This window comes from Penicillium paradoxum (assembly GCF_028828445.1).
Source record: "Penicillium paradoxum strain IBT 22861 chromosome Unknown utg000006l_segment0_segment0, whole genome shotgun sequence".
NCBI classification, from domain to species: domain Eukaryota; kingdom Fungi; phylum Ascomycota; class Eurotiomycetes; order Eurotiales; family Aspergillaceae; genus Penicillium; species Penicillium paradoxum.
Window position 1 is genome coordinate 466,971 of NW_026643184.1, and position 13,164 is coordinate 480,134.

At 50.1% G+C, this 13,164-nt stretch overlaps 5 protein-coding genes across 5 annotated transcripts; 3 read left to right on the forward strand and 2 right to left on the reverse strand.

Annotated features, from left to right (window-relative positions):
• Window positions 1-608: 608 nt before the first annotated feature.
• N7457_006675 (uncharacterized protein) lies at window positions 609-2,140 on the forward strand (the record flags this gene model as incomplete). Its single annotated transcript, XM_057177719.1, has 3 exons — window positions 609-1,425; window positions 1,727-1,993; window positions 2,049-2,140. 3 exons carry the CDS (start codon window positions 609-611, stop codon window positions 2,138-2,140), a joined length of 1,176 nt encoding a protein of 391 aa, XP_057029463.1.
• A 1,417-nt stretch (window positions 2,141-3,557) lies between these two features.
• On the reverse strand, window positions 3,558-4,530 carry N7457_006676 (mitochondrial 37S ribosomal protein uS9m; the record flags this gene model as incomplete). Its single annotated transcript, XM_057177720.1, has 2 exons — window positions 3,558-3,649; window positions 3,720-4,530. The coding sequence occupies 2 exons, from the start codon at window positions 4,528-4,530 to the stop codon at window positions 3,558-3,560; spliced, it is 903 nt and encodes a 300-aa protein (XP_057029464.1).
• A 236-nt stretch (window positions 4,531-4,766) lies between these two features.
• Window positions 4,767-6,349, forward strand: N7457_006677 (putative translation elongation factor eEF-1 subunit gamma; the record flags this gene model as incomplete). Its single annotated transcript, XM_057177721.1, has 3 exons — window positions 4,767-4,796; window positions 4,860-5,061; window positions 5,355-6,349. 3 exons carry the CDS (start codon window positions 4,767-4,769, stop codon window positions 6,347-6,349), a joined length of 1,227 nt encoding a protein of 408 aa, XP_057029465.1.
• Window positions 6,350-8,642: 2,293 nt separating this feature from the next.
• Window positions 8,643-10,859, reverse strand: N7457_006678 (NIF domain protein; the record flags this gene model as incomplete). The annotated part of the gene is made up of 1 exon (XM_057177722.1): window positions 8,643-10,859. The coding sequence occupies one exon, from the start codon at window positions 10,857-10,859 to the stop codon at window positions 8,643-8,645; it is 2,217 nt and encodes a 738-aa protein (XP_057029466.1).
• A 557-nt stretch (window positions 10,860-11,416) lies between these two features.
• rrp36 (putative pre-rRNA processing protein) lies at window positions 11,417-12,522 on the forward strand (the record flags this gene model as incomplete). Its single annotated transcript, XM_057177723.1, has 2 exons — window positions 11,417-11,551; window positions 11,602-12,522. 2 exons carry the CDS (start codon window positions 11,417-11,419, stop codon window positions 12,520-12,522), a joined length of 1,056 nt encoding a protein of 351 aa, XP_057029467.1.
• Between the last annotated feature and the right edge of the window lie 642 nt (window positions 12,523-13,164).

The following is a 13,164-nucleotide window of genomic DNA, read 5'->3' on the forward strand; positions in this document are numbered from 1 at the left end:
ACAAAACAAACCCCAGAACCACTGCGCCGGGTTCCCGATGCACCGAATGGAGTTTAGGTGTAGATCCTCGATCGTATGGCTTTAGGGCTTGTCTTTCTTCTCTTCTCTGGATTTACTGTTTAATACTCCCTTTCTCCCGATTTTCCCCTCTCGCGGGAACTGGATCTGTCATTGACCCTGATGACTCCCAGGCTCAGCTCAACCGTCATCTCGGTCTTTTCAGATCCATCACTCATCCTCTGAGGCCTAATTTCCTCTTTAGTTCTTCCTTGGCCTCGGCCTGATTATTTATTGATTTATTTATTTTTCCCCCCTCAATTACTGGGTTATTAATATTTGGTTTTGGTTACTTAAGTCTGCGTCGCGGCTGCGTCAGAGGACAGGATTTGAATGTCTACTTGAACCGCAAGGATCACGTCTCATCCTTTCTTTCCTACCATCTCTACCGTTCCCCCCTCCCCAATAAGGGGAACGACATCCTATCTGTGAGAGGATTTTCATTCCTGGATTCCCCTTCTAAACCATCCAAGCTGGCATCATACGCAAGCCCACCGCTGTCCCCCAAGCATTGGGCCGAGATTGATCTGCATCGATCCTGGGACAGTCTGATGGATGGCGATCAACGAATGAAGCAGCATGAAAAGTCAATGTCTCGATCTGGAAATGCCGCTCGCAGAGCACCTGGTCGTGCAACCGATCGTTTTGACCCGGCCATACAACCACGTGGAGACCCAACGGGGATGTCGCAACCCCCGGAGCAAGCCCCGTTGTCCTATGACTACGGATACACAGGCAGCTCCTTCCACGGCGGTCCCCTGCAGTCCAGTGAATTGCAGAACTATCAACCCCAGGACTTTATCCGGCGCTCTCAGCAAGCGCCCTCAATTCAACCACAGCGACGGCGCGTGCCGTCGCAAGACCCCACGGCCTTCTATGAGTCCAGCATGCTCTACGGGTTCGGTCAGCCGGGCCCAACCCAAGGACCCTTTGAGGTTGTTCCACAGTACCCGACACGGCCGTCTGCAGCTATTGATGCCCTGCCGAATCAATTTGCCGTTCCACAGTATTTTGCGCCAGAGGAATCCGCAGGGTCTGGGGTCGCAGGGCTCTCGCCTTATCTAAATGCGCAACTCCAGCCTTATAACCAACCGAATCCCATGGCACGTCCGAACACCACCCAGTCATTTTCTGCACCCATCTCTGATTTCACCGTAATCGGGTCCGGGTCCATGAACAGATTGGATCAATCCCAGCTCGAACCGCAGAATCAGCCTTCGGACCAGCCGAGTCTGGAGGAGGCCATTGGCAGATATCAAGGCATCCTGCGCCGCACATTCGATCAAACGCGAGCGGGAAGATTGGTAGAGGCTGGAGAGTCACTACTCGAAATTTCCGAGTGGCTCGTGACCAATGCACGGGATCTAGGTAAGATGCAGTCTTTGGTCATTAGTTCCTTTTGATTTTTTTTTGGCTTTCCGCGCCGAGGAAGGCAGAGGAACAGGTACACACGCTTTACCATGAGTGTCCTCGGTAGTAGCACAGAAGTCGCACTCCCGACTGGACCTTTTTGTGTTTTTCTTTTTCTTTCTTTTTGCTTTCTTTTTTGCTTGTTCTTTTGGTCCCCTCGTGTTTCCTCTGAGCCTGCAGGCACGCGTCATGCAAGCATCATATGACACCCTTGCTTGGGTCTACAGTGCGAGGCTAATCCTTTCTATTTGATATGCAGGCCTCCTCCACGACGACAGCGTCCATTACTCCGACCGTCTCAAGCTTTGGAATGACTTCAATATATGTTGGCTAGCCATCTGTCAGAAGCAAAAGGATCTGATACTTGAGATCATTGCCACAAGTCAACAGCCGGCGCATGTCAGTCTACTTCGACGAGACCGCATGGAGAACATGGGCCGAGACCTGATTCAGCTTTGCGATCAACTCGAACCACATGGGTTAGTGGATTACCAAATGGGTATATGGGAGGAAGAGATATTATCCAGTGAGTTTCCACACTAAGACTCAGTTGAATGCTCGGTTCTAATCAAACAAATCAGTCTTGGGCCAGTGTCTTGATCTCATGGACAGTAGACCCGATCTCCACCATATCTCTGCTATCCCCGAACCTACCGCAGTGGCTCGACCATGAGCCAGGTTCCAAACGAGGAAACAGATGAAATACAGGGAAGACAGGGGAAAAAAACCAAGCAAGACGAAAAAAAAATACAGATACCTCCCAACCTCATCAAATTGGGGTTCCCAAAACAGAAAGACACGGCTGTGACGATCGGGAAAATCTACTGAGCCAAATATGCCTAACCGCCGCCACGGAGAGGCTATTGCCTACTAGCGCCGCGCCAATCCGGATGTGATATTTGACATCGCAAGAGAGGTAACCTGTCACCTTTGACCTTTGGGTACCAATCTTGCATTCGCTCTGGGCGATCAACTTGCCCCCTCCTTCCGCTTTCGGCCGTCGGTCTTTTCCCCTCTTCTCACGACGCCATTGTTCACTAAGAAGGGTTATTGAAGCCCACGGCGCTTGATTCTTTCCAAAACATACCTGTCGCCTATTTGACATGGCGTTACGAACTATCTTCTCTCTGGTGTGGCAGCCACTATCACAATTTTCCGTCTCCCCCCTTTATCGCACCCTAATCATGAATCTGACGAGTTGTATATAGTCGCGTTTTCTTTCCGGGGTGGTTTTTCTCTGATTGGCCGTTATGATTTTCCTATGTCAATTTTTTTTATCTTAATTTCCCTTTTTTTTTCTCTTCTTGATTCTTTGTATTGAATCCGGACCGGCTTTGCATTGGGGCGTGCGCAAAACACAAAAAGGGATGGATATCGGGCGCAAAATGGAATGAGACCTTAGTGTTTCCCGTTCTGGTATTGGGCTTGGGATTGGAATTGGAATTGGATTTTGGGGGTTTCTTTCTCTATGGATATGCGATATAAATGGTGGGATTTCTACCTAGCTCCTGGAATTTGCCGTGTTGGCATATCTTTTGGATCTGAGCATATGGAGTCGAATGACCTGATATCAAATATCTACTATTTTCACGATTGAGGGTTTGCGTCTTATATGGTGAGCATGTCGGGGGTATGAATGTCATTGGTTTGGATGGTAGGTTGTAGACAACATAGTTCGATGCCCTTTAATTGGCGGTGATTCGGAGAAGATCGCTCGGCTACCATAACTGCTTTCCAATTGAATCTTGATTATGGAGTATGGTTCTCTCTTTCGTTGAGAGCTGTTTCTGGCTAGCATCCACATCAATGTTTCTTTTCTCCTGCAAAGCACCAGGACTCAACATAATGAACAACACAAGGTCTACTAGCCTTCATCTCGATCTACACTTGCTATGCTTCTATCAGATGCTCAAAGACACCCGAAACACTCATATAACCATTCAGTTCAAATTCAATGTAAACCTTGGAATTGATTGCCCCATATGCATTGAGAGTACAGGATATAAAACAAGTCGCGAACTTGGGCCGTGGAATAATACAGTATTGAAACAAAAAGGGAAAAGGGAAATGCTTGGGACTTGCTAGCCACCTTAACGCTTGACCCAGGTAGGCATCTTGCGGGCCTTGACGTGACCAGGCTTCTTCCTCTCGACACGACGGGCGTCGACTGTGATAGCACCGGCTGTAAGGAAAATAAAGTTAGCAATTTGCAACAAGGATACCATGATATAAAAGTAGAAACAAGGACATACCCTTCCGGAGAACCGCCTTCAACCCAGGCTCATGCAACAGCAAGGCCCTGCCAAGAGCCAACGTAATAGCCTCAGCCTGTCCAGTAACACCACCACCCCGCACCGTAATCCAGGCATTATACTTATCCAAACGTTGCGTAGACCGCAATGCCCACAGTGCACTCTCTCGATCATGCACCCGCTTAAACACCTCCACAATACTCTTGCCATTAACCAACACCTCACCCTCGCCCTCGACAAGCTGCACAACCGCCGACGACTCCTTCCTCTTTCCCTTGCCGCGCGCACGTCCATGCTCGTCAACCGTCTGCGGGACATTCTCCACCGCGTAAGGGTTACCAGGACGCAGGAACGCGCCGAGTGTCTCGCGCACCTCGTCGGGAACCATCTCGGGCTGGATGCGGTTCAGACGCTGCAGGATCTTGAGAAGGGATTTGTATTTCTTCATGGGGACGGGCTCGCCGACGTAATCGCGGAACTGGGCGAGCTTGAACCAGGCCATGCGTGGTGCCTCGGTGGTCGGGACGGTGGGGAGTCCGGCATGCTTCGCTTGCAGGGCTTCCAGTTGCAGGACGTGGTCGATGAACCGCGGGCTGCCGGAGAAGTAGGATGGGGAGGAAGGGATGATGCGGGCGGGCTTTTGGACGAAGGAGTCGAAGTTGATTTCCGGGGCTGCGGCTGCGGGGACTTCTAGGGCTTGTGTTGCGTAGGAGCGTGTGAGGGTGTTGAGAGTTGTTCGGGAGGTTGAGAGAGATGATAGACGGAGGGATTGCATCGCCTGGGTCAGGCTGGTGGGTTTGTGCCACGCCATAGTTGAAGGAGGGCGCAATTGGCGCGGAATTGACTAGATATCGGGTCTGAGGGCCTTGATGGGACGCCCGTTGATGCTCTCCGGAGTTGTCATGTTTTTTGTCGGGTCATGTGACCACCGGCAGAATCGGTTCCTCCGGACACCGAAGTCGTCCCGCCAGCACAAAATTCTTGTTCGCCCCTCTCTCTTCTTTTCTTTCTTTCTTTCTCTTCACATTCCCACCCCTTACATTCAAAATGGCCTTCGGAAAGCTTTACGGTCTGCCTGTATGTTTCTCCTGTCTATTTAGTCGCTCTCCTTCCCATTTTCTGACTTGTTTCTGCCTTTAGGACAACGGTCGCACCCTCTCCATCCTGGTCGCTGCTAAGCACAACGACCTGGAGTTGGAGCTGGTCAACACCCAGGCTAACTCTGCTGCTGAGTTCAACGCCAGCGCTGAGTACCTCAAGGTTAACCCCACTGGCAAGATCCCCGCCTTCGAGGGTGCCAATGGCTTCAACCTGAGCGAGGCTATTGCCATCGCTGTCTATGGTATGTGAAGCTCCTTTTTTGCCTCTTCTCATTGAAGCCCACGCCCCCCTCGGTCCATTGTTACGCCTCTATCTTTATATGATGAGATACCATTAGTTATCCCTGTCAGAACTATAACTGTTGAGAAAAAACAACTCTGAAAAAATTTTGGCTACCCCGCTTTGGGGGAAATTTTGGACTCGAACACCCCCTCTGTTTGATCTTGGACACATTGTGCCATTGGCACCTCTGATTGCTCCATCGTCGGTTCTACCGAGTTATAAATGAACTTGACTAACATATCCTGTTCATAGTTACTTCCCAGAACGAGAAGACCACTCTCCTCGGCAAGACCAAGCAGGACTACGCTTCCATCCTCCGCTGGATGTCCTTCGTTAACGCCGAGGTTCTGCCCAAGTTCGGTGCCTGGTACCGTCCCCTCCTTGGCCTCGATGGCTACAACAAGAAGGTCGTCGATGAGGCCGCCAAGGTTGCCCTCAAGGTCATCTCTGTCCTCGAGGCTCACCTGACTGCCAACACCTACCTTGTTGGTGAGCGCATCACCCTGGCTGATATCTTCGCCGCCTCCCTCCTCACCCGTGCCTTCGCCACTGTCCTCGACAGCACCTGGCGCCAGGCCAACCCCGCCACCACCCGGTGGTACAACACCCTCATCAACCAGGATGCCTTCAAGGCTGTCCACCCCAGCCCCAAGTTCGCTGAGGAGGTCGTCAAGTACACTCCCCCCAAGAAGGAGGAGAAGCCCAAGGCTCCTGCTGCCGCCGCTGCCGCTCCCATTGAGGAGAAGGAGCCCCCCAAGGCCAAGCACCCCCTTGAGGCTCTTGGCAAGCCCACTCTCATCCTTGATGACTGGAAGCGCAAGTTCTCCAACGAGGACCCCCGCTCCGTTGCCATGCCCTGGTTCTGGGAACAGCTCAAGACCGACGAGTACTCCCTCTGGAAGGTCAACTACAAGTACAACAACGAGCTCAAGCTTACCTTCATGGCCAACAACCTGATCGGTGGCTTCCAGGCCCGTCTTGAGGCTTCCCGCAAGTACCTCTTCGGTGCCCAGTCCGTGTACGGTGTCAACTACGACTGTGTCGTCTACGGTGCCTTCATGGTCCGCGGCCAGGAGTGGGAGCCCGCTTTCACTGTCGGCCCCGACTGGGAGGGTTACGAGTTCGTCAAGCTCGACCCCTCTGTTGAGGCTGACCGCAAGCTCGTCGAGGACATGTGGTGCCAGGATGTCCCTATCACCACCGACGGCAAGGTCCAGGAGTGGACCGATGGCCACGTCTTCAAATAAGCGTGTTCGCCCCCGATCCTCTCTCTCCCTCCCATCTCCTTTAAAATTTCATCCCCCAATACCCCGATGGACGTGCTGTACTTAAAGACACCCTACACATCATGTCTATTTTCTTTTTCCCTCCTGAAACTCTTTGGGATTTCTCCAAATATCTTGACCTAAGGTCTTACGTGTTGATGTTGAATCACGGTTACGAATACGTTGCGACGCGGAATGATGATCGACTAAGCTGGTTCTGGGTCTTGCTCTAAAATCCCTGCCGGCGACGTCGCTGCTAGTTTAGTTCTAGCAATAAAAGAACAGAGACAGTTCTCTGATTTCTTGAGTGTATATTTTTTCCATTGTGATTGTATTATCACGTATATTGTAGTGTAGAAGCTGTATGAGCTATTTCTGGTGTTCTTGCACGTGCTCGTTGTATATATCTGAGTCGCTACATGTATTCTACTAACTGGCAGGCCATCCAGTCATTCGTTCCTCTCTCATTTCTTGAATCCACTCCCCCTCCAACTCTTATCCATTTATATCTCTTTATGAAAGAGACTGAGTATCTACATTGCATATCTATTTACATTGCATATCCCTTATTTAAGCCTAACTACAAGAGGAGAGGGTTGGTACAGTGTTATAGAGCTTGTATCTATACTTCCAAGGTTTGCTCCCGAAACCCTAAAACCATAAGCACGAGCTCTAGATGAAACCAGATATCTGTTAACGCAAGTGGGCCTGACACCACTTGCAAAACTAGGAAGTAATGGTAAGGTAGAGCGTTTACCAAAAGAGCCACTATGACGACTAACTAGTCGTCATGTCAGGTTACCAACCTAAATACCCGATATGTGCTACGAGAGATGCGCACCGTATTCGTACTCCGTACGTTGGGTTGTAACAATATCCAAACCGCATTTCCAGCAAGCAAGCATTTACCCTGGACAAAACAGATTATCTATAAAGTAGAGAAACTATCGGTGTACCAAGACTAGAGAAATATAATTGCCGTCAGTAGAAGACAAACTTCGGGTTTCTAGGAGTCTTTGATCATAAAGGAATCCAAGCACCGAACCCAGTATAAAGCATTTCCTGACATTCCAAAGTCGCTATTCAGGGGATCAGAAGTGATATGGTCTAGCTCTCCATTCCCAGAAACCCACAATCTACGAGTAGCTGTGTATTTCCGGTCTCTATATGCGTATTTAAATGGTGCCCGCGTTACAGTTGCTCAGACTATACCAATCATCACCGCTCCAATGTCGCTAGATAGTGCATTGCTTCTATTCTTCAAGTGATGTCACAGCCCTAAGCTAGATGTAGGATATCCGTGACCTAGATTATCGCCGAATTGTCTTGGGATTAGGGTGATAGCAACATAGACGAATCAATCACGGTGATTGGGTTCGATTTTCGGAGTATGACAGTCCATCAGACCCCAAGAAAGACGTAAGGATTCTAGTTATGTATTCAGCCTCTGCCATACAAGGTACGGTAACTCGCTCGAGTCATCGTGGTTCTACTCGGCCTGTGGACTGTCTATATCACCCTCGATTATTCCACTCGGAAGCTAAGATCGGTTTCCCAAAGGCATTGGTTCTGGAAATTCGTGGGCTGTACAATGTATACTAGGCTATTGGGAATACCCGTCTTAGTGAATATTAAGAGATATCTAGATTTATCTCTCTTTGTCATACCCTCATTGCTAATGCTCAATTGGTTATTTCTTGCGATATTCCTGCTTCGAGGAATTTGATCGATGTGTATAGATGAATAGCCATGTATAGGGAGAGGTTGGTATGAAATCAATTGGTTAAGATGGGGTCACGGGCTTAGGGCTAGTAGCAAGAACGTATATAAAAGGGACGGGTGTAGAGGAAGGGGGGGAAATATGTATATCTCAGCTGTCTGGCGAATAGCCTTCTGTTCTGATTATCGATCTATAATGTGAGAACGAATCTTGCAAGCTGTCTAGTGACTAGCCAGATATTTTTTGTTGGTGCTCTAGCAGCGTGGTTGGCATACGCGGCTGTAGGGAAGTCGGGATACGGAGTGCTATCGATGAAGGTACTCACCATCTTGCTCTTTACCTCGATTCTTCATTTCTCAATATGTCTTACACCAAAGTAAAAACGAGTTCTTGTACGCTACAACAAAGTTACTTTTATACAGAGCCCTCTCGTGAAGACTTGTAAGAGTGATATCAAACCAGTGAGAAAATATGAACTGTATTTCCTAGGTCTTTGTAGAAGAGCCATCAGGGATAACTCCTCACTCCATTATCTATGCATTATGAAAATAAACCTCATCGCCTGGACATCCCAAGCCCCTCCTCAAGCCGATCAAGCAGCGAGTTCCTCGACGCAACCGACGAGGCCGGCGACGGCGAACGAGCCAGATTAATTCGCGTCCCAGCATCGGCATCTGGAGGCAAGTACTCAGGTGTGGATTCAGTCTCAGGTACATCTGCGACGTCCACCGCAATAGTCTCGGAGGTGGGAAGACCATGAGAAATACCAGCGTCGTCCTCAACACTCCTCTTCCGGAAGTTGTATCTTGGTGCAGACTCTCCCTCGGTAGACTCGGGAGCGGAGGTAGGGAGATCCAATTCCTCGGATAAAGCTAGGGCTTTCCGTTTATTGGCCTTTTGCTTGCGGCGGACGCTTTGGCGGCTTGACAAGATGTCGTCTGTGAGATCGATTATCTCGGGTTCGGTTGGTTTGATTTGTTCGCTTGCCGCGGGATTGCTTGGTACGGAGTCGGTGTTGGGTTGTTGGTCTGCTTCCGCAGCGAGAAGTTTAGCTTGCGCTTCTCTTTCTTGCCTGGCCTTTTTGCGCTGGTTTCGGGAGAGTTTCACCTGGCCTCTTTGTTGCTCTTGGTCTGGATGGATTTGTGGTGGGTTGGTGGCTGGGGTATTTGCGGCTGGGGGTCTGGTGGATAGGATATGTGCGGTTGTCAGAACGATTGCTGCAGAATCAGCGTTGGCGGCAGCGGCATCGGCAGCGGCGGCAGCTTTTGCTCTTGCCTTTGCTTTCTTATTTTTCTTGACTTTCGGTACAGCTTTGGTAGTAAGGGGGGTATGACCAGTCGGATAATCGGATGTGACGGGATTGGCGTTGAAAGTGCCATTCAACTGCTCTGGAAAGAGACTCATGCCACCGTCCTCGCTATCAGCGGAATCCTCTTGCAATCCAATATCCAGATCCAGGATACTGCCCTCGCCCTTGTCGACGCGCTCGTCCCATTCGCGGAGGACCTTGCTCACGTCGTCGTACTGGGCAAGGTAATCAAGACGGGCGAGGACCTTGGCGAAGAGCCTGGACTCATCGATGTTCGGATCATCGTTGAACTCTGGAATCTCGAGGATGTTGAACGGCTCGCTGGAAGCTTTGAGTCGGCTATCATCGATGAGGATGGTATTCGTCTGGTCCCAGCGGTGACCCGGTTGAAGCTTGGCAGCCTCTGCAATCTTGCGAGTGTTGTGTTTTGGCTTTACCCCTGCTGGAAGGGCGGCCTCCTGCAGATGCTCATTGCCTGGGAACGCGCCTTGAATCCCTGGCTCCGCCCAGACTTTGTGTAGCTCTTTGTAAACTTGGAGCTTGGAGTTGTATTGACCAGCGGTGAGGCCGAACCTGTCACGGCCCCAGCGTGCAACGAGTGCTTCAAGCATTGGCTCCGGGAACAACTGCTCGCAGACTGCGTTTACGGTCGGTGGTTGGGAGCTGGACCAGATCATGACTTTGTAGTTTTTGATTAGTGTGGCTAGGAAATGATCGAGGCCGGCGCGTCTGGCGAATTTCGGAGGAAACTTGCGCTGCTTGCGGAAGATAAGAGTGCCGTTCAAATCGAGAATGATGAGCAGCGGTCGTTTTGCCGACTTTTGTGGTTTCAATGATGCTTGGTTTGTGTATTGCAGCGTCGGTAGAGGGACCTTGACTTGCGGTGTTGGCGATCTTCGTTTTCGGGAGGGGTCAGGTGTAAACCGGTCTCTTGAGCCATGCGCCATTGTACTCATGGGCCGGGTGGTTTCATAAGACAGGGGAGAATTCATGTTCATGTTCATGTTCATGTCGAAAGGGGGGAAAGGAAGCGGGGGCAAGTTCGCCATTGTGTTATCAAAGCCAGGGAACATTATTGGCATATTCTGCATCATTTGGAAAAAGCCTGGGTCCATGCCTATTTGATTCTGGGGCAGACCACTGAAATTGCCGAATGGTGGTTGATTTTGCATCCCAGGCATTTGTGGTAGGCCATGCTGTTGCATGGGAGGAGCATAACCCTGAGATTGATAACCCTGTGATGTCGAATTGGCCTGCGGTATCTGATACCCAGAAGCTTGGTTCATATTCGGCATATGAGAATATGGCGACGGCTGAAAGTTGTCTTGCATGGAGTTGACCCCGTATTCAACACTTTGACGTACATCCCGAGGCGGGGCATTAGGATTCCAGGAACCGTACGAGGGAGCCGGCTGACCAGACCCCCGACCATTCTTTCTGTTCTTCCTTGATGCTGGATTCATATCTGCTGCATGATAAGCTGAGCCAGCATACTGAGGGTTCGAGTTCGACTGGTGATCGAAGTCTGCGGCGTCAAGCGCACGCTTCGAGCGTTTGTTTGCGCGAGGCAGTTTGAAAGATAGCGGATGCGATGACAGGAAAGTAGAGAACCTCGAGCGAGACTGAAATGTACCAGAGGTCGATACTGGCAGGAACTGTTCACAATTTCCAAGTTAGACAGATTGTTCAAATGGCTAATATGCTATCCACGTAGCACATGGGTGGATGGGAGTATGGGTATTACCTGATTGGCTGCCCTGGGGAGAGACCTAGAGTGACACGATAAGAGATCTGGAAGTGAGAGACGAGGAAGGTGAGGTGTGTCTCTACCACGCAGAAACCGCAAGCACATTAGAAGAAGACACAAGCAGGTTGGCTAATAAGCTTTCTTTGCGACATCGGGCGATCGCGAAAAATATCTAATCAGTTCTTATCGCGCTGACCGCCCCAGACGGCAGTATTTTTCTTTTCAATATCGTTCTTCTTCCGCGGGGAATCCTTCAACCACAACAACATCAAAATGGCTATTACCGATATGCTCAATCGCCGAGTGCGAGCTCGGCCAGAAGAGGAAGAAGACTTCTCCGAGGCATCAGGCTCGGACAATGCCTCACAAGATGGCTCCGATGCCGAATCCAACGGCTCCATCCAATCAGTAAGACAACCCTCCTTCCGTACTAGACCCACAGCTAACAAACAATCCAGCAGTCTGATGACTCCGATGCTGAAAGCGCAGGCGCAGGTTCCGAGTCAGAAGCCAGCAACTCAGACATCGAAGAAGAACCCGAACCCGAATCCGACAACGGCGACGACTTCAAAGCCTCTCTAGCGGAGATTTCCTTCGGCGCCCTCGCAAAAGCACAAGCCTCGATGCGCGAAAAGAAGCGCAAAGATAGACATGCTGCGAAAGAAGAGAACAACACAGCATCATCCACAGTAGACGAGATCCGTACGAAGCTGCGCGAAGCTCGCGAGCAAAAGCTCGCGGCGGCCGAAAAGGCCAAACGCAAGGAAGAGAAGAGCCGAACTTCGAAGCATGCGCCGATGGTACAATCGTCCAAACGGGCCGTGACGCGCAAGCGCATCGCAGTGGAACTTCCACCCGCGCCCAAGTCTCGGGATCCGCGCTTTGATGCGGCGGTTATGGGTCACAGTGGAGTGGGCAAGCACCCGCATGGTGGAACTGCGTATGCTTTCCTGGATGAGTACCGGGCGTCTGAGTTGAAGGATCTCAAGGAGCAGATGGCGAAGACGAAGAATCCCCAGCAGAAGGAGAAGCTGAAGGGGGAGATTCGGCGGGCGCAGGATAAGCTGCGCTCTGCACAGAATAAGAAGCGCGAGGCGGATGTGCAGGCTGAGCACAAGAAGCGCGAGAAGCAGTTGATTCGTGAGGGCAAGAAGGCCAATCCATACTACCTGAAGAACTCGGAGCTGAAGAAGCAGGTTCTTGAGCGGAAGTTCAGTGAGATGGGATCCCGGGAACGTGGAAAGGCGCTTGAGAGAAGACGGAAGAAGATGACTTCTAAAGAGCGAAAGGAGATGCCTTGGGAGAGGAGAGGTGTGGAGGGTGGTGGTGGTGATGATGGGGGCATGCCCAATGGAGGGAAGAGGCGGAGGTTGGAGTAGATTTCTTTATCAAATCATAGCGCTGATTTGGGAATGAAAAGTATATAGTGTTATGCATATTGAATATGGATTATTTGTCTACATTCTCATCGGCATATGTGCAGGATCTCAAGTCAAGTGCCCAATGGTTAGATATTAGAATTACCAATGTCTTGAAGGGATGAATATAGCAGCAATAGCAAAAGATTGCGAGAAGAAAGAAAGACATTTCAAACAGGCGAATATATGAGAGACAGAGAGCTCATTACCATAATGCTTTATCTCCCAAAAACAAGTCCAAAAGGTATATTGCGAAACACGGAACCCCCAACGCCCAAAGCAAACTTCATGCGAAAAAGAAAAAGAAAAAGAAACCGAAGAAAAGTTTCACAGGGTGCCAAGATGCCCTGTCGATACTGTCGTAGCATAGATAACATGATATTGATGCAAGCATCGTGGTTGAGTGTGATAAGAAAAGATTTCCCAACTCGATCGTCCAGGATGAGTCGGGATATAGGAAACATTCACAGTTGCCCAGGCATTGCAATGTTCACAATTGGGCTTGCCAATGAGATCAAATAATGCCTGGGACTTGATTCATATTCGGAGCAACACCTTTGCAATCCAATAAAAATCCCTCAGATGAGTTCATAGATATAGGCC